Source organism: Nelusetta ayraudi, unplaced genomic scaffold, assembly GCF_046127955.1.
Source record: "Nelusetta ayraudi isolate G7.1 ecotype Tasmania unplaced genomic scaffold, CSIRO-AGI_Nayr_v1 ptg000041l, whole genome shotgun sequence".
In the NCBI taxonomy this organism is placed as follows: Eukaryota; Metazoa; Chordata; class Actinopteri; order Tetraodontiformes; family Monacanthidae; genus Nelusetta; species Nelusetta ayraudi.
In genome coordinates, this window is record NW_027466091.1 from 1,123,625 (window position 1) to 1,149,233 (window position 25,609).

At 41.2% G+C, this 25,609-nt stretch overlaps 5 protein-coding genes and 1 long non-coding RNA gene across 7 annotated transcripts; 1 reads left to right on the forward strand and 5 right to left on the reverse strand.

Annotated features, from left to right (window-relative positions):
• Positions 1-611: 611 nt before the first annotated feature.
• acaa2 (acetyl-CoA acyltransferase 2) lies at positions 612-5,060 on the reverse strand. Its single transcript, XM_076033305.1, has 10 exons — positions 4,787-5,060; positions 3,986-4,152; positions 3,742-3,870; positions 3,415-3,531; positions 2,753-2,900; positions 2,481-2,656; positions 2,144-2,273; positions 1,979-2,049; positions 1,218-1,372; positions 612-1,131 (listed from the first exon to the last, which is right to left on the reverse strand). The coding sequence occupies exons 1-10, from the start codon at positions 4,800-4,802 to the stop codon at positions 1,050-1,052; spliced, it is 1,191 nt and encodes a 396-aa protein (XP_075889420.1). The 5' UTR covers positions 4,803-5,060; the 3' UTR covers positions 612-1,049.
• A 360-nt stretch (positions 5,061-5,420) lies between these two features.
• On the forward strand, positions 5,421-7,495 carry mrpl40 (mitochondrial ribosomal protein L40). The gene is made up of 5 exons (XM_076033309.1): positions 5,421-5,593; positions 5,764-5,850; positions 6,265-6,420; positions 6,765-6,846; positions 7,013-7,495. Exons 1-5 carry the CDS (start codon positions 5,532-5,534, stop codon positions 7,238-7,240), a joined length of 615 nt encoding a protein of 204 aa, XP_075889424.1. The 5' UTR covers positions 5,421-5,531; the 3' UTR covers positions 7,241-7,495.
• On the reverse strand, positions 7,406-7,940 carry LOC142893066 (uncharacterized). The gene is made up of 2 exons (XR_012927639.1): positions 7,766-7,940; positions 7,406-7,695 (listed from the first exon to the last, which is right to left on the reverse strand). It is a non-coding gene; the product is annotated as an uncharacterized LOC142893066 (long non-coding RNA).
• Positions 7,941-11,362: 3,422 nt separating this feature from the next.
• ufd1l (ubiquitin recognition factor in ER associated degradation 1) lies at positions 11,363-14,308 on the reverse strand. Its single transcript, XM_076033308.1, has 12 exons — positions 14,156-14,308; positions 13,801-13,933; positions 13,487-13,519; positions 13,276-13,397; positions 12,989-13,119; positions 12,833-12,905; positions 12,678-12,746; positions 12,527-12,595; positions 12,403-12,453; positions 12,208-12,296; positions 12,030-12,114; positions 11,363-11,919 (listed from the first exon to the last, which is right to left on the reverse strand). The coding sequence occupies exons 1-12, from the start codon at positions 14,156-14,158 to the stop codon at positions 11,845-11,847; spliced, it is 933 nt and encodes a 310-aa protein (XP_075889423.1). The 5' UTR covers positions 14,159-14,308; the 3' UTR covers positions 11,363-11,844.
• A 934-nt stretch (positions 14,309-15,242) lies between these two features.
• On the reverse strand, positions 15,243-23,753 carry dhx37 (DEAH (Asp-Glu-Ala-His) box polypeptide 37). 2 transcript variants are annotated; one of them, XM_076033304.1, is made up of 26 exons: positions 23,105-23,753; positions 22,853-23,022; positions 22,287-22,399; positions 21,830-22,205; positions 21,568-21,716; positions 21,356-21,448; positions 21,131-21,227; positions 20,798-20,911; positions 20,500-20,716; positions 20,291-20,389; positions 19,934-19,998; positions 19,688-19,829; positions 19,518-19,594; positions 19,168-19,400; positions 18,974-19,085; positions 18,452-18,558; positions 18,156-18,344; positions 17,939-18,063; positions 17,284-17,400; positions 17,013-17,185; positions 16,807-16,921; positions 16,342-16,479; positions 16,164-16,258; positions 15,876-15,949; positions 15,669-15,766; positions 15,243-15,585 (listed from the first exon to the last, which is right to left on the reverse strand). In XM_076033304.1, exons 1-26 carry the CDS (start codon positions 23,205-23,207, stop codon positions 15,509-15,511), a joined length of 3,468 nt encoding a protein of 1,155 aa, XP_075889419.1. In that variant the 5' UTR covers positions 23,208-23,753; the 3' UTR covers positions 15,243-15,508. The 2 variants fall into 2 exon arrangements, with proteins under 2 accessions (XP_075889419.1, XP_075889418.1); XM_076033303.1 differs by having other exon boundaries at positions 19,934-20,001.
• A 144-nt stretch (positions 23,754-23,897) lies between these two features.
• Positions 23,898-25,199, reverse strand: gp1bb (glycoprotein Ib platelet subunit beta). Its single transcript, XM_076033310.1, has 2 exons — positions 25,094-25,199; positions 23,898-24,704 (listed from the first exon to the last, which is right to left on the reverse strand). The coding sequence occupies exon 2, from the start codon at positions 24,700-24,702 to the stop codon at positions 24,094-24,096; it is 609 nt and encodes a 202-aa protein (XP_075889425.1). The 5' UTR covers positions 24,703-24,704; positions 25,094-25,199; the 3' UTR covers positions 23,898-24,093.
• Positions 25,200-25,609: the final 410 nt, after the last annotated feature.

Consider the following 25,609-nt stretch of genomic DNA (forward strand, 5'->3'; position numbering starts at 1 on the left):
CTGACGTAATCACGCACAGCTTCAGGGACCTGACGGTCTTTGTAGTTCGGAGAAAATGTCAGCCTATAACTGTGTATCCTTGAACCGTCTCGAGTTGTTTGCGAACGAACAGATTCTTTAAAATAAAAGCAAGAAGGAGCCGGGTCTCGTCTCTCTCTCTCTCTCTCTCTCTCTCTCTCTCTCTCTCTCTCTCTGTCTCTCTCTCTCTGTCTTAAATAATCTTATGAGAGTCTCTGGAGTCACTGAAGATGATTCAAACTGAACCATAGCAGAATGGAAACAGCTCAAAATCCACTAATTACACATTCAGAAATAGTGTTTGTTGCAAAGGCCAACAGCCAACATATAAACCTACACTAATAGACAACGTTGCTGGCACAAATACATCACTTTGGTGAAAGAGGGCAATGCTGACTTTTTAATCGCAAACAGCAGACACCCTTGACCCTGAGCTCGAGAGAAGTGGGTATTGAATATGGATGGATGGATAAGAGTGCCAATATTAAATAAATACATAACCAAGAATCAGGCATCGTTCTGGTTAATCTCTACTTGTTCCATCACATCCAAACTTCTTTATAAGAAAAACACAACTTGAATGGACTCAAGGGGAACTTGTCACTTTGTTATTTATTTAGAAGCTTTTTTTTGCTCAAGTCAGCCCAAGTCAGACAAAATTTTACTGTACTTTTCATTTCTGAAACTGGAGTGATCACAGTGGCTAACGTTGAGGTCAGCCTAAATACAGTCAAAAGGAGATGTTCCAAAATGCAACAAAATACATATATATATATATATATTTTTTTTTAATGCTATCAAGGCATCGAGGAAACATATCTTTATTTTGTACAAAAACACTGAAACAGAAAACAGGAGTAGAGTAGTAGAACAATCATGTTTTTTTCAAGTTAAAGAAAAAGAAAAATCTACAATCACTTATCTGAATATTAATGAGAGGCTTATTGTGTGTTGGAAAGGCAGATGGCGCGATCTTCACTTGTCTGATCCTGTCTGCTATTTGTCGTCCGTTTCTTTTTTCCTCGTCTTCTTCAGCACTTTTCCAGGATGATGGCGATGCCCTGACCACCGCCGATGCAGGCAGAACCCACGGCGTACTTTCCTCCCCGGCGCCTGTTGAAATGAACGGTAGCTATTATTCAAAGCAACTTAGCAAGCAGAGCAGAGGTTTGCTCTGTTATTCTCCAGGTATAGGGCACCTGAGCTCATGAACCAGGTGGGCAGTGATGCGTGTTCCGGAGGCACCCAGAGGATGGCCGATGGCAATAGCTCCGCCGCTGACGTTGCTCTTCTCTGGGTCCAGGCCGAGAGCCTTGGCAACAGCCAGGTACTGAGGAGCAAACGCTTCGTTCACCTGGAAAATGTATGTATAAAAAAACATGAGCTGACAACACTGAACCCAACGGCATGAATCACTAAAAAGAAATTGCATCACATTTTGTAGTCAAGTGGGGAACATTTACTGAAAGAGAACTATGCTCTGTTTTTTCTCTTTCAAAGTGGGAAAAACAAAGCTTTACCTATTACTTGAAGGTAAGGCTTTACATGTTAAACTTGTAATTTTAAATATCATGACTTTGACACAGCAGTGTCTAATAATCATGGCATGCTGTCGGGATTCGGAGGTCTATAATGGATGTTCCAGTGTTTTTGAAATGGGATTTTTTTTTGGTAATTCTTTAATGAGCCACTTTTTCGTGGTGTCCTTCATGGACACTGACTGTCTTGCAATGTTTTCAAGCCACGAAGATGAAATGCTGCTTGAATGTAAGTAGATAAGCAGTTGGCAAATGGATTTGGTTCTAGGTTGGTTGTTCATCAGTAATCAATAACCAAGTCCAGTTGCCTAGTCCTCAACTCCTCTCTCAGACAATGTACACGTACACGGCTGCTGTACCTGTACATGCATGCATGGGACAAATAAATCTTGAAACCTTGAAACACAGTGCGTGTCACAAACCTCCACGAGATCCATGTCGTTGATGGTCAGACCGGCTTTCTTCAGAGCTTCAGTGACTGCAGGAACAGGACCTAGGAGCATTTAAGAAAACCAAACCGCTTAACATAAGCAGACCTTTTACTGAAATGCCGCACTGACTTAACTCCAGCTTTAAAAGTCGCTCACCAATTCCCATAATGCTCGGGTCACAGCCTGACACGTGATAGGCAACGATCCTGGCCAGTGGAGTGAGTTTGTGTTCTTTCACGGCATCCTCGCTCGCCACAATCACAGCGGCGGCGCCGTCTGACACACCCTGGGGATCAAAAATGCGTTTTGTCATTAGTGACGGAGGCCGTCGGAAACAAAGAGCTACGATGCTCTGAAAACACAACTGGGAGCGGAAAAACATACAAACTATTGCTAATAGAACAGACGCCTTGACGTCTTGTTCTGGCGCGGATTACAACAGGAAAAGTGTTGATGAGTGGAAAATGAGGCGACACCTCTGATGTCAACTCACCGAGGCGTTGGCAGCAGTGACGGTGCCTCCCTTCTTAAAGACTGTCGGCAGTTTGGCCATCTGTTCCAGTGTGGTCTGAGGACGCGGGTGTTCGTCCTGAGCCATGGACACTTTTCCCTTCCTGGCTTTCACATCAATGGGAGCAATTTCAGCCGTGTAGTGGCCGGCTTCTTGAGCTGTAAAGAAGTTGGGCTTTAGCACGAGGGCTTATTTATTGAAGGTGCAAATTAAAAAAAAAAAAAAGAAAAGAAAAAAGAGGCGTCGCACATTACCTGCCTTCCACCTTTGCTGTGTCTGATATGCATAGTTGTCACAGTCTTCTCGCGTGATCTTGTACATCTCTGCGAGGTTTTCTGCTGTGATGCCCATTGGGATTTTGATATGTAGGTCTGTCAAACCTGCCCACAAGGTGTCTTCAAGCTGGAGAGAAGGAGATTTTGTCAAACGCTATGTTGTTATGTTTCCTTTATGGCAAGGTCTTGATATGCGGGTTAAATGTTTGGAGTTACAGAATTAGTTCAGGGATTTTTTCAAAGACTTTTTTTTATAATAATTAAAAAATAAGATCAGAGAGCAATGTCACCATGGAGGTGTATATAGATTTTCCAATGGAAGTGATACATAAAAGAAAACTAAAATTAGCCTTGGCAGTGGTTAGCACTGTTGCCTGTGTTAAGGTCGGGCTCCCTGTGTTGACCCTGTGACAAAGTGGCAGCTTGACCAGGGTTTACTCTGCCCTCAGCTTAAGACTGTTGGGATTGGCGCCAGCAGTCCTGTGACCCTCAGTGTAGGGGACAGTGGCATTAATTAAACCTCTCAGCACCTTTTGCACTCTCTTGCATGTTAAGATTGTCATTTACAAAAGCAGGACGAAAACAGACACAACGTAAATGTACACGCCATGAACATGTGGCTACAAAAGAGAAGACAATACCTTCAGGTCAAATCCAAATTTGGTACCAAATCTTATGTTGCGAACAGCGTACGGGGCCTGGCTCATGCTCTCTGAGCCGCCACACAGAACCACCTCGGACTCCTTGAGGCAAATCTCCTGCAAAGGCATAAAGCAACAGGTTTTTGTCAATGAGCAAGATAAAAAAAAGAAGAGCTTATAAACGTTTTGACGCAAGCTTTAAAACACCAGTTCCACCACATTTATATTAATACACTCGAACATCTTGAAGGGGCTGGTGAGACTCTTTGCTCAATCATTAGTAACTGGGGTCACTGCATGTAATTTCCCACTTGCTGACGTGCTTACTTGAGCGCCGTTGATGATGGACTGGAACCCAGATCCACACAGTCTGTTGACGGTGAGCGCAGGCACTGGGACGGGGACGCCACACCGCAGACCCACATGGCGGGCGATGTAGGGCGCGTCGGCTGAGCTCTTCCATTCAGGGTAAAAAAAAAATAAAAAATACAAGACATTATAGATGATGTAGCAAGAAATGCATTTATAATTATTGTTTCATTTATTTATTTATTTATTCATTCATTTTTACCTGCATGACATTTCCAAAGATAACACTGTTGACAAGCTCGGGTGCGACACCCCCTGCAGCGAGGGCAGCTTTGGCTGCATGCTCAGCCAGGTCTGTGGCACTATGATCCCTCAAAACGCCACCATAAGTACCGAATGGAGTGCGCTTGGCAGCAACAATAAATACACCTGCGGAGAAACAGAGCACTTCAATACAGCAACAAGGACTTGACACCGAGCTGGAAGTTACACAGAGGTCGTTTTCCCGAAGAGAATCCCCAGTAAACAGACATCTTGTTAATTATCCTTCAGGTGTTGTTGCCTTGAAGGTTAAGTTAACAATTCGTTTTGATTGTGTTATAATGGCATATTGTTTGGCATTCCGAGTTGTGCTTAGTGGAGTGTAATCATTATCTTAAAAACAATGGCTAAACAGCAACAGCTGGAAAGATAAACAATAAATCTCTTCTGTTTCCTCAGAGAGAAGACGTCAATGTTGCGCAGCGTTTTCATAGACATGAGAGGGGGTTGTAGCCAATTGCTGGTAGACATGCAGTACAGGTCACCAGTGTTGAATACAACCCTATATACAACCCGACGTATCTCTTCCAGTTGCAATGAGACAATTCCCTTTTCTTTTCTTTTTTTTTCTTTTTTTTAAACCGTAGCAAACATTACAGTTTGGCTGTTTTTACAGTACTCTGTTCTGTTCTTTGTTTAAAAAAACCTTCAAGTAGTTCGAAGAAGCACCTCGATGTTAAACGCCCGAATTAGTTTCTTTGCAGCTTCCCACTGGACTAAAAAGGTCTTTATTTAACGTTACCTCTGAGGAGTGCCATGATGCCCTTCCAGCAAGCCTGTAACTTTTTAAATGGGACGTTATGGGCACAAATCTATCCACGGTGAGCAGATGACACAACTGCAACCTAACCTTTCCTCCAAATATTAGAAAACATATATAAACAAGATATGACACTGGCAGCTACGGATAAAGTATTGGCATGCGACAGACGCAGCAGCCGATTTTAGGTATTCCTGATTACATAAGTGGGAAACCGAGCGTCCAATTACTTTTTTTTTTAAAGGCTATGTTCTAAAACAATTAAAGTTTAATTTCTACTTTTCAAGATTTTGACAATTTAGACCATTTTCCGATCGGGTCGGGAGGCTGGTGCAAATGACAGAGGGCTCACTTGTCAGTGAACAATCTCGCTTTGAAAGGTCTCTGCAAGGAAATAACGCGACCATAGTCTTTTAGCTATCGGCGTACATTCGACACAGTGAGCCCTACTACCTCCAAACAAAATATTAAAACATTGTTGATAAAAAAATTTTTTGAACATTGTTGAGTTAAAATTGAATTCAAAATCATTGCGCTTACAAATTCTGAAGTTCAATAAGAAATTTGTAAACAGATTAAAATATTTGAAAGTGTTGAATGGAAATGTACAACGTCATCGGTGTGCGCCACGCCTGGTACTGTCAATCAAGCACGGGGACTCCTGTCCACATTTGTGACATTGTGGAACAGATTATGACTTCAGTGTGAAACAAAGCCCAGCGGAAACATGTCTGTGTCTTTATCTCGTTGTCTCTGCAGAGTTTTATCCCGAAACACTGCTCCGTCTAGGTGAGTCTTCTCGGAACTAAAGGGGATCTCAGAAGGTGATACGTAACTATGGCTAGCGAAGCTAAGGTTATCCGTTAAGGTTGCAGATGATATTGAATTGATATTGTGGTCGAATAAGACTTTTAGCAGCTCATGTTGATTCAGCCTATCTATCATGTGTTGTTTTGCAGCCTCGGGTTTGGAGAACATCACCATGTTGCACCAAGCCCATGGTTTGCAGCACAGGTGATGACACTGAAGACGTCTGCTCCCTTAAGGTACAGCAATGGCCTTTAATGTGTTTTTTTTTTTTCTTCCTCTCTTTTTAATCCTGAATTGTGCAAGTATGTCCATTGTTCAACAGTCTAAAATTATAAAATTAATTTCAAAATTTGGCTGAGAAAAGCTAAAACTAATCCTCAACGTAAAAATAAATACAGTCTTGCAAAAGAAAAAACAAAATATACAATTGCTGTCAGTGATTTGGTAACTTACAGATTTATTTATATACTTTATTTTGTATCGATAGACCAAGCTTAGTATACAGTCCATTGCTTTTTACCTTTAAGCCAAAAAGACAAAGTAGTGCTTTATTATGAATGCATCGCACACATTTGAAAATATATATTTCAATTGTGTTAACTAATCATCACATTTAACTCAACACAATTTCTGTTTTTTTTTTTTTTTAGAGCGGAGCCGAAAAAGAAGAAGAAAGTCGACCCAAGGAGGGAACAGATGCTGAGAGAGAGGCTGAAAAAGAAGTTGAAGAAGCTGGAAAAGGTTCCACCTGAGCTCATCCCAATAGAAGACTACATTACATCAGCTAAAAGCCTAGATGAAACAAGGTAAAGCTCATTCTGCATGTTCGGCACAGTCATTTTATTATAAACGTACACAAGTGTCTTAACTAGTGTGATGTATGTTACACAATGATTCTTCCAGAGCTTGGTCACCGAGTGTCAGGACATGTTCTTTGAGCTGAGGATCAACATTGTTCCACAATTATAATACTTTTTTAGATTGTTCACATTGTTAACCCTGCTTTTGCATCTGATGCTTCTTTATACTTTACTCTTTTTTTTTTTTTTAGAAAGTCTAAGATATCTCCAAAATCAGGGAAAACAAAAAAATTCTGAAGCAAAAAATAAATCTCAGTGTTTTAAATTGTTGTTTGATTTTTCCTCCAAAGGCAACGTTCTGCACCGCAGCTGCTATTTGAAGAGAGTGAGCGTCGAGCCTTGCTTTTGAAAGAATGGTCCATATACAAACAGGTGACCATTTCCTTTATCATTTTAGATCAACTGGGAATAAATATGCTTTCCATTGGCTGAGGCCCAGCACTCTCCATAATTACATATTATGCACTCTATAGTTACATTGAGTTTTCTGTTTATTTGCATCGTGTTTACCACTGACGTCTTGTAATTGTCTTTGCAGAAGCAGCATATGGCTGAAGCAAAGGCTATTGAACATGCATTGGAAGCCCAGAGGGAGGCACTGGAAGAACTGAAGTTAGAGTCTGAGGAGCTGTATGAGGCAGCACTCAAGCCAGATCCCTGTCTACTTCCGTTCACTTATGAAGGACCCACATACACACCCCCTAACGTGACCTATGAGGCTCCAGATGGGAAATACAACAACATAACCAAAGTTTATACGCAGTGATGGACAATGACTTCCTGTTCTACCATTTGTTCGCTGTCACCGATGTGTGTGCCTGTATGATATTATTAAAGCTAAGATGCAACAGTATAGAGAATATTTGACACATTTTTTTTTTTTTTAAACCATCATCAGTAGAAGTTAATTTTACATTTCCACTGACGCATGGAATTTCTGCATTGCTTTATTTCCATATTCAAATGTCTGTGTAGAATGTTGATAAATAACTCAATAAAAACATTTTGTATAATAATTGAATTTTGAACAAGAGTGCAGACTTTGCTCAAATTCCGGACATGTACAGTCATCAAAGAAGACAATGCACACAGCATTTTTGCCATGGTTGCTTCATTTCCTTCCTACTTTTCAAAAGACGTGAAAAAAGCAGCCCACTTTCATTTTTATACAACCATATTAATAAAAACAATTTGGTATCATTATGAATTTCATCCCTTCAACTGCCAACACAGCATAAACATACTCATTTCAACTCAGTCCATTCACTCATATTTCAGTGGCTAGTGCCACAACTACGTGATACACGTGTGTTCTCACACAGCTGGTAAGAAAAAAGGTGGCAATGAATGATCAGCCAGTGACTTCTTTTCCTTTTGAGTGCCTTAACAGTCAAACAACTGTAGTCTTCATTGGCTTTTTAACGTCCACCATGGTAAAGCAGACCGCTGGCTGTGGGAGACAGTTCACGAGTCCTGAGGCCTCTCCTGGTTTAGGGGAAGGTGCCAGTCTCTTGGAGGGTCTTGCCTCAGATTCCACACTGGAGTGAACTGTCTCTGCTCTTCCAGTCTGCACCGCTCACTCTTTACAAGGGCTTCCTGTAAATAGATGAATATCAACTCTATGATTTCATTTCAAGATCACCTCATCCCAAGTGCTCATATACCCTCTCCCTAAACAGACGGAACTGTACCTTGGCCTCTGCACTTCTGCGTTTCTCCCATTCTTTGCAGTTACGATAGTCCTCTTTCCACTGCTGACAGGACGGGGAGGTGCCGTAAGTGTAATAATGGTGAAAGCGATTCCACAAGCTTTTACAATGTATGAATTCACTACAGTAGTCATCACAGGAGCGTGGCGTCTGTTGGATCAAATAAATAAGATGAAGTTCATCAGGTGGCATTTGGACTTTTCAATCCTAGAGCTCAGAGCCACATGAGAGTCATTTAATGTCATGCAATGTGCACAGTGTTGACAAAGAAAACTAACATTCTCATTAACCTAGAACACCGGGGAAAAGGACAATGATATGGTGAGATGAATACCAGTGACACATTTTGATAATGTGGTTAACATTAGTGTGCAACATTACGGAATACCTAATTATAATAATAATAAAAAAAAACACCTGCACGCAGTCAACGCCTATGGAAAACTGGAGTTAACGTTTAAAAAGACAACGCAAATTTAGCAGTGCTAGCTAGCAATCCCGATTATGTGGCTCGAATTAATCAGCCTTCAATCATAATAATACGCAAGAAAATAGCCCAGGCGAAGTGATATCTGGCACACAAATATTACAACAGAATTAACACAGAGCTTAATTTATTACCCTCCAAATTCTTTCTGTGGAGCCGTCCATGACTGGCTGTGCTAACCTCCTCCGACAAGGTCCAATACAACCGAGAGAGTGCTACGGGGAAGGAAGGAAGTGGGATGGAGGCTTGACATCAAAATATGGTTTGTGGGCTGGTCCCGAGCGCTAAGATCACGCCCACACTGTGACGACACTTCCTTTACACTGGCCTGCAGCGTCGTTTTCGTTTGTTGACGATTGTTGTCGAGGCAAGATGGCAGCCCCCTCAGCACAGGTAAGAAAACGACTTGGACAGTCCAGTAAGTTGTTATGACCATATAGCTTTAAGGTTGTATTTGTACACCATAATGGACTGTTTCACATAATGTATGCTGACTTTTAGAGTAAGTGTGTGTGTATTGTGTCGTATTGTTTTCTCTTCTAGGCCCAACACAGCACAACTTTGAGAGATGGTACGCCCCCACAGCTAAAAAAAAAAAAAAAAAAAAAAGCTGAACTCTGACACTTTGAAGTATCCTTTTTGTATCACGACAGATCTCTTGTAAAATGTGCAAGAGACCTCTATTTCTATTTTGAATACACTTCGTCATGACAGTATATATATATATATATATATATATATATATATATATATATATATATATATATATATATATACAAGAGACCTCTATTTCTATTTTGAATACACTTCGTCATGACAGTATATATATATATATATATATATATATATATATATATATATATATATACAAGAGACCTCTATTTCTATTTTGAATACACTTCGTCATGACAGTATATATATATATATATATATATATATATATATATATATATACTGTCATGACGAAGTGTATTCAAAATAGAAATAGAGGTCTCTTGTATATATATATATATATATATATATATATATATATACATATATATATATATATATATATATATATATATGTATATATATATATATATGTATATATATATATATATATGTATATATATGTATATATATATATATATATGTATATATATATATATATATATATATATATATATATGTATATATATATATATATGTATATATATATATATATACAAGAGACCTCTATTTCTATTTTGAATACACTTCGTCATGACAGTATATATATATATATATATATATATATATATATATATATATATATCATCATGTCGTCATGACAGTATATATATATATATATATATATATATATATATATATATATACTGTCATGACGAAGTGTATTCAAAATAGAAATAGAGGTCTCTTGTATATATATATATATATAAATATATATATATATATACATATATATATATATATATATATATATATATATATATATACATATATACATATATATATATACATATATACATATATATATATATATATATATATATATATATATATACATATATATATACATATATATATACATATATATATATATATACATATATATATATATATATATATATGTATTTTTTTTTAAAAACAACAAACATTTATTTAGTATGCCATTACATTTGTAATGGGAACGGTTTATGAATGACTTATGATTGATTATGCATGCCTGTCAACATAATCAGAAGATCAAAGTATATCTTGTTATGTTTGTACTAAATGTATGAGGGAACTGATTGTTTTGTATATACGTTTCGCTTAGCTTAGACATGACCAATTTTAATTAAATGGATTTAGAAACCATATTAGTCTCCAAATGCCACATTGGTTGTGTGGCCAGCAGCCATTATCACCGTGGCTTTTGCCCCCGATCGTTGTGAGAAAGGAGCTGTTTCATAATCATTTTCAAAAATGCTGCGATCCACAATCATCCGCTGTGCTGATAGCGGGTCAGTCAGTGGCTATGCCATCATCCACCAGCGTTCCAGCCTCCGGGGGGAGTGATGCACTGACCGCCTCTGACGCTGCTGTAGCAAGTGCTCAGGCAACAATAGCCACAGCTGCGACGGCATCTCCACTTGCGTCAGCAGCAGTGACAACAACTCTGGGCCAATCATCATCATCAGCAGCGACGAAGCCGACGACTGTACTGGCAATGTCAACGGCGACAGAACCAGCCAGGACTGCAGAGACGGCTAGGATGGCTGCTGCAGTAAACCCACATGTGGGGGCAGCTCAGATAATCCAGACTTCTGCAACTTCAGGGGCGGCATCTCCGGTAAACCGCGCCTGAGAGGACAGCCTTTGTGTTTACAGTTCCAGCAGCAACAAAAAGCTACAGCAAAATATTGACCTTGCAAAACAACAAAATGACATGTTGTCTCTGTAACATGCAACTACTGAGGAAAAACCTGAAGACACGCATGCAGAGACGGCACCCGTCCAACATAAGGAGAGTGTTGATACATGTTCCAAAAGAGGTTCACGGTTTCTGACGGCCAAATAAGAAAACACATTTGATCTCATCAGTTGGAAACAAACTTGTTATTTAGCTTGGCAAGAGCTTTTAGACAAACTAATAACACATATAACTTGATATTCAATATGTTTCCCTTGTTTGGACAGGAGGAAATGAATGCCATGACATATGTAGCACCATTAAAAACAAACCTTTATTCATTTATAAATAAACCAGGATATTGGGGGGGAAAAAAAGAACAAATTATTCCTAGTTTCAAAAGAAATTCAAAAGATTCAAGATTCAAAAGAAAAACATTAAATTAAATTCTGCATAATTCAGGACATATTGTGAAATATGACTTGTCCCGTCTGAAAAATCGGATCCCTAACGAGACTTAAAGTGAATTGTAAAAATGTACTTTTGTATGATGTTGTTTTCTGTTTGGAACAAATCGCCCAGAACTTGGGACGACCAGATTTTTATAGACTTCTGTTGAGAGATAGTGAACTTTTGTAGTTCTCCCAAACCCACACAGCAAAACCCTCCCTCTCTTCAGAAGAGAGCGAGGAAAAACGATGCATCTGAGGAGCAGTGTTTTACTTGCCACTAATAACGTGAATATATTTAAATAGTCAGCCTGTGACTAGTAGCAAACGACTCCAAATGCTCATGCTTCAAGGCTTTCTACCCTTCTTGCGTAGTGACTGTCCTTGTCCGGAGAATGCAATGAATTTATTTAAGGCGTCATCCTATAAGAAAAAGACATTGGAAATATTATAAAGTGGACTATGTAAGATATATTCAAATAACTATAAGTAAATACGACACAAAACCATTCAAATTGCACTCATTTCCTTACATCGTCTACCAGTTTTCTGGGCTGAGGCCGGGAGTTCCTGATGAAGGTGATTCTTCCGATTTTGAAGTCAAAGTTGGGAATGCCTCTGTATGATCAAAAATAAGAGAAGGCAGTTATTTTCAAGAACTGCATCATAGAAGAGTGCCCTAAACGTCACATGATGCAAAAACATCTTCACCTTCGGATGTCATTGGGATCAAGGGGGGCGGGGCTGGGCTCAATGCCCTTTGTTTTACCATCCAAACGGTTGCCAGAACCAGTAAAAGCCTGAAATATAATAAAGAACAATAAGCAACAATAAATAGGTACATTGTTCAAATGCTATCCAGGCCCAAAAGTGCAAAAAATAATGAAAAAAATAAAATGCACCCACTCTGAACCTCATGTCCATGTCAGCATAACTGCTGGGATCCCCTTCGTCCTCCTGCAATGAAACTGATTTTATTGAACTTTTCAGGCTAAAATGTAATTTGTTTAACTCTGAAAACTTGATTTACCACTGGCTCTTCCTGGTGCTGAGGTCGTCTTTCAGGCTCCTTATAACCCAAAGGCGCATCAAAATCCACCTGAGAAAACAAACATGTTTTAAATGCAGAACACAACAGAATTGCATCCCGTCGTCTTAGTAATACAGCAGTTGGCTCTTACGTTCATGTCACACTCAATGATGGATACTGCTTTGTCTGGCTTGGTCTCCATAACTCGCAGCTCATATATCTGAAACAAAGACTCCATTTGATTCATAAAAAAAAAAAAGACAAGCAAACATTCACTGATTACTCCAATTTAATTAAGTAGTTCACCTTTTCGTTGTAGTTGATAGCTATGACATCACCAGTTGTCAAGCAGGCAAAGTTTCTCAACGCATTCTCCAGTCTGTGACAGAAAAACTCATTTTAGTTCAGGATGATAAACAATAGGAAAAGGATCAATAAAATATGTCTTTAAATATGCTGTACACGGCTTTGGGGTTTGTGATGTCCAGGAAGTCCGGGCTCTGTGGCTGAAACTTTGAGTAAGTGGCCACCATGAGGTTAACACTCTCAACTTGGACAAGACCACCCTCCTCCAGCAGAAGATTCTGCATCATCTGTAATAACACAATGCTAATCAGTGTTCACACACAAAGGCAACACACATGAATACACAATTACTTCGATACAACCTAAATGCAGATGATGTCTGTCTTTATTTAATTAAATATATATATAAAAAAGGTTAGCACAGTTCAAGTTGAATCCCCCACCCAGTGTGGAAGGTAGCAGATTCCCTCATCCGCCACAAACTCAAGAACACCACAGTGTGTCATTCTGTCTGAGTTCTTGTTGGTCAGTTTAAAAAGCATTGGATAGGTGATGTTGAGCCTGCCTGCAGGGGGTAGAGACAAAGAGCAAACTGATGATCTGAATTTTCACCAAGAACTTCAAGAGCAATTTGGTATGAAGGTCTATACTTACTGAGATGATCAAGAGCTGAAGGAGGCATTATTACTGCAAAGGAACGTGGACATCTGGTTATATATTCACTAAACCCGACTGAAGAGAGATTTCTTTTTTTTTTAAATTCACTTTTTCAGCCGTTCGTTGCTTTATGAGACTATGGCAGACAACAAGCTCTAATCCAAATGACAGTCCCAAACAGTGACACACTAACAAGCAATTCCAGTCTGTAAAGTCATGTATTTAGACAAACAAAAGTGGCAATATAACCAGACATTTCCGTCTGTGTAGAACAGACAGAGGCTACCAGTGGATACAGTAATGGTGCCTACTTTTGCCCCCCTTCTCCACGTCCGAGCGGTCGTTGGGACCTGCCAACATCGACACCGAGTAGCATCGGTACTGAGTGGAGAAACGGTTCTGAAACCCTCGCGACATCGGGTGGTCGAATACGTGAAAGGAAAACTGGGGGATAAAGAGAATCACAGCAATGGAAAAAAAAATGTCACATTTCACACATTTGCGTTCAATTCTGAATCCTAACACCCGTGTTCAACCATGACAGGGCATCTTTCTGTTGATGTCGTTTTGTTGTTAGCCGCTTTTAGCTCAAATCTTTCGCTACGAGGCGCGTTGAAGGGCAGTGAATGCATCGTCAGCGGGAAAGAAATCCAAAATACGACTCACCATGTTCAGAGTTAAGCGCTTTTGCCGTCAACCCGCTCGAACAAAACACTAGTTTATGTTTTAACTTTAATTCTTCGATAATTTGTGTAAGCCTCGAGTGTTCACTGTTGACTTCCGTTTCTTCCGGAAGTGTAAGCCTAGGAAATGACGAAGCGGCGGAAGTCAGATAAACATTCTTTTTATTTAATTATTTGGGATATTGCATTGCTCAAATAAAGTGCCCCGAATGTGTTACTAGTTGCTTGGAAGGGAAATATCGGTTCAACTCAATTAAATTGTACTGACTACAATACCCTGGTGTATGGAAGTATAAATATGTCCACAAAGCATAAATGGTCACTTCAGATTTTTCCCCATTGCAGCTTTAAAGAAGAGGAGTGGCTAAACCAAAAATGAATTCTCATGTGAATGACTTATCTGGCAATAATACTATTTTTTCAAAGAGATAATGACATTCAAAATCACGATGGGGTAATTTTAGATGGAATTGAGTTGAAGAGAAATTCAGTAATGAAAAATGCAACTCAATCGGCTTAGCCCTTTAACAAATATACGATTTTTCAGACATCTGTGTAGCACAAGTCAAGATCCAGGCTACTCACCGAATTACAGGAATTAAAGCGCTTGCACATTTGCCTCCACCTCCTCCTTATCAGAAACACTGACTTCAAAGGAGGGAGCGCAAACAGCGCTGTAACAGAGTCTCCTGCATTTACTTTAGATATGCGTGAGATAGAAGACTTCCATGTAAGATTAAAGAGACAGGTAGTACCGGGTTGAATAAAGATGCCTTGGAGTAAATTACTCACTAGAGACTCACAGAGTGGTTTCAGAACAGGTTGAGATAGTGGACCACAGGAATCAACTTACTTTTACATGAAATTTAAGGAACAAACTATCTCAAGGTCATATGGAGACTATTTGTTTTATGCAAAGAACAGGAACCTATTGCTATGTCATGTCATGGATAGACACTGCTAAAATGTTGTTTAAATGTTGTTGTTTATCTTTCCTAAAATATTCAATATTATATTATACATATAATCAAGGACCTTTAATACGGCAGAAATAAAAGCACACAACTACATTTAGTGAAACACAGTTTTACTAAGTCTTATGAAGACCAAAATAACACATTTTCACCTGATAAAAAGTCTCACCAAGGCCTTGCTAAAATATTTTTGGCTGGAAAATAACTGTACAAGTCATACATACAGAAAGTCAAATATAAAACCGAGAAAAGGCAATTTATCAGTTTATCTAAAACAGGCTTCTGATGATGGTCAACACAGTCGGAGGGTTCAGTTCTCTGTGCTAGTACAAAATACTGTTTGCCTCTTCCAAAGCTGTAAGTCAAACTGGAGGCCAGCTTTTGGCCACTTCCTGGTGCATGGATTCAGGTAACCACTGGCAGTATGCAGACAACAAAACTAGGAGGAGGAAAAAAATAATTAAACAGCTGGAAGGCAAATAAAATCAGACAAAAATCATGCTGAAAGCATTGCATCCTCACATTTCTCTTGAGTTTTCCAGACAGAGAGAAGGGCATTTTTGCAGTCAACTTGTTTTGACACCAACGCTCCCAGTAGAACTTCGGTCCTTGGCTGAAGTCTACAGCAGCACAAACACAACATAACACACATGTAAGAGGTTCTTCTTGAAACAATTCACTAAAAGGCATTTTTTGAGACTAGTAGAGAACATAAATGTGTGTACATACTTTGCCCATGTTTTCAGCATAATGGAGGGACTGGAGAGAAGGTGGCGAGCGTTTTTCTTTAGCTGAAGACAAACCTGGAAACAAACACAGAAACAACTTCAACCCAAACATTTCTCTGATGTTTTGCCAGATGCAGGAATAAAAAAAGCAAATATATTTTTATAAAAATGAATTAGAGAAGCTAATGTCTGATTTACTCTGAAGTCCGGAAGTGTTGAGGAAACAAACGACAAGACTAAACAGAGACATACGTACACGAGGAAAGCAACGTTTTAGCAAAAGTATTACCTGTCCTTCAAGGAGAAACTGAGCAAACAGTTTGTAGCGCTCCAGGCCTTCTGGATGCTCCATCTCTACCGCTGGAAGCTGCCAACCCACACGGACTGCAGGACAATGAGACGTTACATAAGTACAGGCAGAGGCGAGAAGTTTTTAATCAAACGCTGCTCACTACCGGAAAGCTTACAAAAGGTGCTGGATCGGTGGCATCTGATGGTGCCAGAGGATGAACAGAGCCACGGTGCCGGCGTCTCCAGAGGGGGGTCAAAGTGGCAGTATTGAGTAAGAAGCTCGGGGATCCACTCTGTTTCGACTGCAGACACACCTGCAGGAGAGATAGAAGGAGATGAGTCAGCTGATGGAGCCGTCCACCTGCAAATTACAACAGCAGGCGCTTGCTCCACCCTCAGAGACCAAACATGCAGTATGGAAGGTCAAACAAAGTATTAGATTTAGCAGGGAGATAAAATTCAACTTTTGCCTGCAAATTTGCAAACCAGACTTTGATTGTTTAGTGAAAACTTCTCTGCCACAACACAAATATGACAGGCACCAAGCCAACTGTGTACAAACTGTTTCAGGAAAAACTTGACTCCACCCTGACGGCTCTTTGAAGTCACTGCGATGTCCACATGCTAAATGTGGCACTCACCTTTCATGTACATCTTGGTGGTCTCCATGACCTCCTGGTAGACGACAAACTCAGGAAGTTTCTTGAAGAGTGCAGAGGTGGGATGGATGAACACTGGCTCATCCATGAGAGGAGTCTGTGAGAGAAGAACAGAAGGAGATGGAGCTGAGGAGGCGTGAGGACAGGGAGTCTCCTAATCCTGGTTGCCGTCCTGAACGAGAAAGCACCTTGTATGCATTCTTCCATTTCTGGTCCAAGATGTCTTCTGCCTGTGCGCGCCTGGCAAGATGATCCCCCAGCCCGGCCAGCACAATCTGCCGCAGGCAAACAACCTGGTGCTCAGTTGGTGGAGCCATCTTCGGGTTCACAAACGCTCCCACCTCCGGACACACTGTGTTCACTGAAGTTGGAGAACATAGATGAGCTTGTTTTTTTTTGTTGTTTTTTTAGCTATTTAAAAATTCTGCACCATGATATAGAGCCTGAGTGCTTGTGTACCTGCGTTGGTGAGTTGTCCTCTGAGCCTTCGGATCTCCACCATGGCTTTGTACCTCAGGCCGTTGTCCTCACAAAACTTTGGGGTGCAACCGGCAAATTCACAAGCGCCCACAGCACCTGCAGTCGAGTACGTAGAGGAGAAATACTGAATGCAAAACATGCAAAAGGGAAATTTAGAACCAAGAATTCGTCGGTCTAGCACTTTTATTTTACGAAAACACTGTTGCTGCTCCATATTAATGCACCCACTCTTTGTGCAAAGTGTGTTGCAACTACAGTCTTCACTAAAGTGTAAAGTGTTCCCATCATGCCTCTGAAACTCACATGATCTATTTGGCCAATCAGAATGATCCTGGTGAACGTCACTTACAGACACGTCAGGATGCAGCCAATCGGAACCAGCTGAGACACAACAGCACGTACGGCGTTGTGACATCATGCTGGGAATAAACTGTTTTCTGGTGATTTTCTAGCCTTTAACATTTTTTTTTACAACAACTAAAAGACCATAACTGAAAAAGCTAGAATATAAAGATTTGCTATGAATCGCATTTCAGGTCACAGTCGTCCCGTCAGTCGTTTTAAAGGCGTTTTTAGATTGCGGTATCCTGTTCTTATAATCCATGAGTGTAACCCAAACAAGAAGTAGGCTCACCCAGCATGACCATGAGGTCTCCAAGGAGAAGTGACGGGCCTTGCCCCGCCCACAACCTCCTCATTTGTGTCAGCCGAGCTCGACGCTGGGTGAGTCTGGTGTTCTCTTCTTCACTTCCTGCAGGTCTGGAGGGGAAACAAACCACTTTGTGAAGGTCCAGGTTGAACTTCTTTTCTGTTTGATGGCACCAGGAAAACCAGACCAAACTTGTCCCTACCTGTCGAGGTTTTCAAAGAGCTCCCGAACTGTCATGGCTGCCACCACTGCAATGACGTATGGCAGGCAATCCTGCTGTTTACCAAGAGCTAACATTTTAGCATAACGTGGCGACACAGGAAATGAAGCCATGGCTTTGCCCAGGGGGGTGATGGGACAGCTCAGTCGTGCGCGCGCCATCTGTTTCACCCTAAGAAAGAGAAAAAAAAACCCAAAACAATAAAAAACAAGGAAGCCCACCACAACCACCCCGGTGGATGTAAGCAAACAATTCCCAAAGTGTTTAGAAATAATTACCTTCCTGTGCGTGGCGGCTCCTGCAGAGCTCCCAGTGAGATCAACAACTCCTCTGCAGCGGCCAGTGCCTCGGTAGCGGGAGATGTGGGGAAGGGGAAATTGACCACCTGCAAGAAACAAAATGGCCAGACCCATTTCTCAGTGAAAATCCTTAAGAAAGAGGAATACTGTTGCTCTAATGCAGTGTTTCTCAACCACTGTGCCGCAGCACACTAGTGTGTCGTGAGATAATGTCAGGTGTGCCATGAAAAATTATCCAATTTCACTTAATTGGTCCCAAAAAAAAAAATTCAATTGTCAAGTGAGTGTGCTTTCAAAAGGAATTTAAGCCTATTTTCCTCCCAAAATATCAGCTTTGTGCATCTGAACAGGCCCAGGTTTCACACTGAGTGAGCATTAATAGGTTAAGAGACTATATGGTCATTATTATGCTTAAACATTTTTAAAAAAATGTGCAGTGGTTCATAAAAGATTGAAAAACACTGCTCTAATGCACCCTGGAATACAGTTGGTCTTACTGACCTTATCTATATTGAGATCCTTCATTTGTAAAACCAGGTCTTCCACGGGCCTGCGGGTAATCTCTGCCTCTGAGAACAAGCTGAAGTCTCCAAACACCGCCGAGGAGTACAGCCTGTGTCCAAAAGAGACCGATGTCAGACGATGGGATATTTTTGCGGAAAGTTATTTCAGTAATAAAGGTTTGAAGTCGTGACCTGTAGCAGTGGCCCGGCTCCGTCCTGCCGGCTCGACCTGCCCTCTGATTGGCCGAGGCCTGAGATATCCACATGACCTTGAAGGAGGAGACGCCGGTCACGCGGTCGTAGAAGCGTTTCTTCACCCTTCCGCAGTCGACCACGTACTTGATCCCGGGGATTGTCAGTGACGTCTCCGCCACGTTGGTGGCCACCACGCACAGACGGGTCCCTGGTGGAGGAGGCCTGAAGACCTGCACAAGAGCCACAAACACACGCAATTTATCAGCCTACTTCAAGCTGGACCGCTCGGTTGACCTGCTGGCTTGCTATTTTCTGTGTTGGGTGCAAACTTAAATGACTGATCTCACCTTGGCCTGCTTCTCTGGTGCCAACAAAGAGTACAGAGGGAGAACATAAAGGGGGATGGATGGGTCGGCCTTCTCCTCTGCAGAGTCAAAAACAAAACAAAACAGAATTGTAATCAGGCCACTCATGCCAAGTTAATTCACCAAGCTTAAAAGAAATGTTCCTGGCTTGCCTCCACCAGTGGGATCATCTCCAATTTCCAGGTCGGAGTCCCCCCCCTCATCTTCCTCATCTCCAATCCCAGCCTCTCTGTCTTCATCTCCTTCATCCACTGGGAGAGCAGAGTAGTTATCCAGGTCAATCCTGGGAAGAGACTGGAGGCAGAGGAAAATACTCAAAGTCTGTGCAAAAGATCTTTTTGATACTGCAACATTTTTTTAAAGGTGTGAAAGCTAAGGAAAGATTAAAAACAACTTACAACAGTCTTCTTCTGTTTGGCCTTCTTGAACTTCCTCATGGCCTCTGGTGTGTCCTCATCTTCCCCTGCTACGCACAAAAACATATCAGCATCCAAGGAGGATCTCAGGGATGAGACACTAGCTGCGTTTCCATGACAGTTTTTTTGCATAATAAAAGTTATCTTTCTAAAATTTTGACAATTTTCAATTGCAGGTGTTTCCACTGAATGGTGTGAAGCGCATAAGATGTAATTCTCGTCAAATCCCGCGAGATTTACGAGAATTAGGTTTGCTTTTGCTCGCTTGCTTTTGTTCATGTTTTCACAGTTCCAGGGGTGATGGAAACGCAGCTAGTGCGGAGATCAGCTGTATGTTACCAGTGGTTGTGTTGCCCCTCCGGAAGGGAAACGCCTTTCGCAGTCTTCTGCACACACTGTGCACCTCGGCCTGGCCGGTCAGGAACACCAGGATGCCACCTGAGTGACGGTGACATCACTGTGATTACCTCGTAAATGTTATTCAAATTGAACCTTTTTTAACGTTTTACTCAAATGGGAAAAAAGGAATGTGTTGCGCTCTTGTTCACCTGGAGGCAGCATTCGATGGATTTTGCAGGTTTTGAGGAAAACTTCCCCGGTGTAATCCTCCAGAGGGGTGCGTTTGTTGAAATGTATGGTGACCGGGAACTGGCGAGAGTCCACCTTGACAACCGGCGGGGGCACGCGGAACAGCTTCTGGTTCTCTGTGAAGTCCTCCACTCGCAGAGTGGCCGACATGACCAGCAGCTTCATCGGCATTCCTTTCTGTACAGACACGGCAATGTTGAACTGCGGACAAATTCACAATGAACAAGACGGTGAAATATAACGTGCATTCCTTTTTACCTTGTTTCTGAGCGGGACGATCCGAGACAGCAGCCCGATGAGGATGTCTGTGTAGACGCTCCTTTCATGAGCCTCGTCAATGATGATCGCGCTGTATCTCTGGAGCAGGAAGTCCTGAAAAAAAAAAAGAAAGAAACTTTGAAAAGCTGAAAAAGCACCAAGAAAATCTAAGCCTCAATGCAACCAACATTTTCATAGTCACGCCAAGTGTTGGTGAATTCACTTCCTTCAAGCCATATATTATCTATGTATATATAAAAGGCTTACAGTATACATAGGACCACTGAATTCTTATTTTTGTTTCATGGATTTTCCAGACAGTAAAAATGTTACCTGCTGAATCTCCTTCAGTAGAACACCATCTGTCATGAACTTGATCTTGGTGTCACTGGTCACATTCCCTTCATATCGAATCTGGTACGAAACAACCCTAAACACAGTCGTGCAAAAACACTTCACTTTCAAACTGTCAAATTTCCATTCACAGGCTTCCAAAACACAAATTCAAAAGCTCTTTTCATGTTTTGAATGCCCCGGGGTGCTGTCGTAATGTCTTACTGTGGGGGCAGGTTCATCTCTTTGGCCACTCGATGGGACATGCTCACAGCTGCCACTCTCCTCGGCTCAGTGATGCCGATGATTCCACTGCCGCTGGAAACACAGAATAAAGAGGAACACAAGTGAGAATGAATCAAACTTAAAGGTGACTCAACATCTACTGTGTGTCACATATTTGTCTAAATTTATTTGACCGGATTATCACATCCTACCTGGCATAGCCAGCTTCATACAGAAACTGAGGCACTTGGGTTGTTTTTCCACTTCCGGTCTCTCCACAGATGACCACGTAGGGATTTTCTCGAACTGCCTCCATGATGACCTGCTCCTCTGCCAGCACAGGCAGCTTCAGCCGAGCCGCCTACATCCACAGATCAAATGATACCAAAGTGCAAAGCAGCTTTTAGAAATGCCAGGGTACAGAGTTGTATCCTTTGTTTCGTTGTGTTTTTCTACCTTTACATGAACACACACCTGGATTTCTGGTAATCGGTCGACAGGGACAAAGACAACCGGCTGTGACGGCTTCCGGTTTTGGCTGGTCTGGATTTTACCCTGATCTGTTTTCTTCTCCTCGTTCTTCTCGCCGTTTTCTGTCTTCTCTTCTTCTTTCATCACTTCTGGTTTGTCCTCCTGACTTGAGCCGACAGGCTTCGTAAGCTGGTTCGCCTCCTCTTCATCCTCCTGCTCATCATCCCCATCGTCATCAGAGGACGCGTCGCTACTTTCCTCTGCCTTTTTCTCCTCTTCTTCTTCATCCTGCTCCTCTTTCCATTTTCTTTTTCTGTTTGCTCCACTGACACTGCTGATCTTGGCCTCCGACTCGCCATCCTTCACTTCATTTATAGACCTGAAAGGGAAATTTCAATTTATTCCAACTCCTTCCTGTCCTACATGGCATGTTTATCGGTTTGTATTTCACTTGACTTACTGCTTATTCTGGTAAAGTTTGTCTCCTGTTCCCAGTTTGGATGTGGTGTACAGCAGCTTTAATTCAGACTCTGACAGCTGCACCTCAGCCAGTTTGGCCAGGATATCTGCTCTCTGGTAGGGAGACACAGAGAAGATGGCCAGGTTGCAGTCACGTTTTCTGACATCAAAAAATCTTTGCAGTGTCGACATCACCCAATTAGAGTCATTTATCTCACAATGTTTTAAAACATCTCTGAAACAATGTTTGCACTGTAGATCAGGGAACTGCAAGAAGTTAGCGGGTTTAATTCAGAGTTAAGGCATTTCTGTGAGGAGGCTGCATGTTCTGTATCTGCAGGGTTCTTCAAAGTTCCACAAAGCACCCTATGCAACTTGCTTTGCTTGAATACTCTCTGCTATTCTTTCTTGGCTCCTCTGACAAGGTCAGAAGACAAAAAAAAAGTTGCATTGCAAACTTATGTCTGCTGTCAAACGTATTAAAGGGGTATTTCTCCAATACTACCAGAGATAACTGTAATTACATCAGCCCGCTTGAGCTGAAACATCGCCGGCCCCTGAACGCACCTGAGCTTTCTTTTCCTTGCGCTCCAGGACTTTTTGCAGCTCTTTCCTTTGCTTCTTGGTGAGGGGCTTTTTGGTGGACACGGGTTTCACCGAGTCTTTCTTTGTCTTTGCTTTGCTGGACGGCAGAACCAACGCGTTGCTCTCGTCAACACCTTTCAACCTGCCGTCATCTTCAGAAGGCCCGCGGGTTATAAACCAAAACGGAACAGCCACAAATAAGAGTGATGCCAAATTTTCAAATGTCATTCCTACCTCGGATCTCCACCACAACATCCGTCTTCTCCTTAACGGACGATTCTTGAGGGTCGCTTTGTTGTCTTCCCTTCCAGTTGTGCTTTCTCCTTACTTTACCCATTTCAAACTGGGATTTTGGATATTGATTTTTGACAAGCTATGTACATAAACTCAATAATTAAGTAATGAAACGTCTCACACGGCGACAAAACCAATATCTTTGCCTACTAGCCAAGATAAATACTCACTTTGGCGACAAATAATGAGCGAATCTAACTTGTCGTTTGTGTTTTCTTCATGACGGCAAAACTAATTTTATAAAATATAAAATGTATATATTTATAGCATTCTATTAATTCTTCACATAATGTCAACGCATGACGACTGAAAATATTCCCTGCACAACCCAACCTCACGTGTAAACAGAGTGCGGCAGTTAAAATGGTCCGCAAATGAACATCGTCTCCTCTGAAAGGTTCCGCGACAGACAAACTTTGAGCGAAACTGAAAGAAATAGACCACTTTTCTTTTTCTTTTTTTTCTTTTTTTAAATATTTATTTAAATTCCAGCTTTTTAATTAGTGAGTGTTTAAAAATGTAGGTACATTTTTTAACAAGGTAACATTATTAAACGAATGTGATTGGTGGCATGCTAAAAAACAACAACAACAATTTCGATACACAGATCAGTTAAACGTTCAAACTGAAAGGTTGAGAAAGGAAAGGTGAACATTGATACTAATACTAACAAAGTCATATACATTTATAATTATCTAGAGTGATCCTCAAACAAAAAACAAGTGAAATATAGTTATTACTTAATTAAGGGCATCGTCATTTATTGTGCTTCTAAATTAATTTTTACCAGGTCCTGGCATTCATTTGACACATCTTCAGGCAAAAGCTTTTGAATTTTGGTCCAATATAAAACAAAAATACAATTTCTGCTACTGCGTGCAAATAATACATCTCCTGTTTAATTTCAGACTGAAATATCAGCCTCATTTTCAGATCTCTGTGTCCTTAAAAGTAACAGACTCGCCCTCAGCAATGAGGCTCTCCCTTGTGGTTCTCCACACTTCCTTGGACAGCCTCTCGAACTTCCTCAGGAACACAAGAAGGGCCACCAGCAGGGCCACCTGCGCTATCACAAACACAAACAGACACACCTGTGCGGTAAAAGCCAGGTCACAGTACCAGTAGTGGCAGGAATCCAAGACCTCCTCCTCAGTTAAATATGCCACCAGTCGCCCTCTCAGACTGGAAGGCTGGCTGCAATTAACGCCTTGGTGCGCCCTGAGGTATGCGGGCTGGCGCAGTAGCCAGGCGCGCAGATAGAGAATGCCACAGTCACAAATCCAGGGGTTACCATGAAGGGAGACTGAGTGGAGGGAGGTTAAGCCATCCAGGAGCTGATTGGGGACGGTGGTGAGATGGTTGTTGTGGAGAAGGAGCTCGGTGGTCCCAGCCAGGAAGCTGGTGGGCAGTGAAGAGGACAGGAGGGATCTGCCGCTGCAGTTCACATGACTTCCTATGCAGGAGCAGTGGTTGGGGCATCCTGAAGACTCCTGACCTCCAAGCACGAGGACAAGTAGCAGAAACAGAGGTCCCTTCATCACTAGAGAGGAGGGAACAGATGTTAAATTAGCTGAGCTTTCTAAGTTATATTTGTATATAGTTATAAAGTAGGAACAAATGCAATCCAACAAAAACAGTGTTTACAGAAACCATTTGAGGGCATAGCCAGTGTTGTTGTAGTTAGTGATATTTGATAGAAATTATGCTGTAAGTGTTGCCAACTACTGAAAAGTACTGGATGTGCTCTCCTCTGCATTTGTGTAGAACCTCACTATGGTGACAGATGATCCTGCACTAGAAAATTCCTATTACTCCTTAAGTAAAAATCTTCAATTCTGTTTTAGAAATTTTACCAATGTATGGACAAACAAGTAAACAAACTCTTTCCACTGCTGCTATTGGATTCTAAATGTGATGTTGATTATTTACCTTCAGTGCAGCGAGTCTTCAGGATGGTACGGTCACTGTGCGTCTGCAAGAGTCTGTGTGTGTGCCCCCAGCTGGTGCTCACTGATAAAGAAAAGTGGTAAATACAAACACAGCAGGCAGGGCCAAGAAGTTGCTGTGTCGGTGCTATCTTATTGTTGTATTTTTTAAATGATAAAAGTCATGATCTAAACATTTTTGGTACATTTGGAAAAAGTATTAAGGCTTTGTTTCTAAATAATTTTATTGGGGCAAGTAAAATTTTATTATGCATATCATATATATGACCTCTGACTTAATTCTTAAGCTACTTTATTGTGTCCAAACAGTAATACTTAACAGTGGTCTAGTGAGAATGTAACATAAAATGCCATAATTTGAGTTTTACAAGCTAATAGATGAGAGTAGGTCATTATAACAAGCTTCATCAAACACCTGCTGTATAAATGTGACAACAGCTTAGATGTCAATGGACCTTTTTGATGTTTATTGCTTCATTTGTAACTTCTTTTTTTTTTT

Coding starts and splice junctions, on each gene's coding strand:
- gp1bb (XM_076033310.1), bottom strand. CDS start 24,702: ATGAAGGGACCTCTGTTTCTGCTACTTGTCCTCGTGCTTGGAGGTCAG.
- dhx37 (XM_076033303.1), bottom strand. CDS start 23,207: ATGGGTAAAGTAAGGAGAAAGCACAACTGGAAGGGAAGACAACAAAGC. Junction 20,002..20,290: donor GAGGGGCAACACAACCACTG/GTAACATACAGC, acceptor TTTTGTGCGTAG/CAGGGGAAGATGAGGACACA. Junction 18,559..18,973: donor AGGATCTCAATATAGATAAG/GTCAGTAAGACC, acceptor TGTTTCTTGCAG/GTGGTCAATTTCCCCTTCCC.
- acaa2 (XM_076033305.1), bottom strand. Junction 3,871..3,985: donor TCTTTGGAAATGTCATGCAG/GTAAAAATGAAT, acceptor CCTGAATGGAAG/AGCTCAGCCGACGCGCCCTA. Junction 1,373..1,978: donor ACGACATGGATCTCGTGGAG/GTTTGTGACACG, acceptor TACATTTTCCAG/GTGAACGAAGCGTTTGCTCC.
- mrpl40 (XM_076033309.1), top strand. CDS start 5,532: ATGTCTGTGTCTTTATCTCGTTGTCTCTGCAGAGTTTTATCCCGAAAC. Junction 5,851..6,264: donor AAGACGTCTGCTCCCTTAAG/GTACAGCAATGG, acceptor TTTTTTTTTTAG/AGCGGAGCCGAAAAAGAAGA. Junction 6,421..6,764: donor AAAAGCCTAGATGAAACAAG/GTAAAGCTCATT, acceptor TTTCCTCCAAAG/GCAACGTTCTGCACCGCAGC.
- ufd1l (XM_076033308.1), bottom strand. Junction 12,906..12,988: donor ATCACAAACCCCAAAGCCGT/GTACAGCATATT, acceptor TTTCTGTCACAG/ACTGGAGAATGCGTTGAGAA. Junction 12,297..12,402: donor ACATGGACATGAGGTTCAGA/GTGGGTGCATTT, acceptor ATTATATTTCAG/GCTTTTACTGGTTCTGGCAA.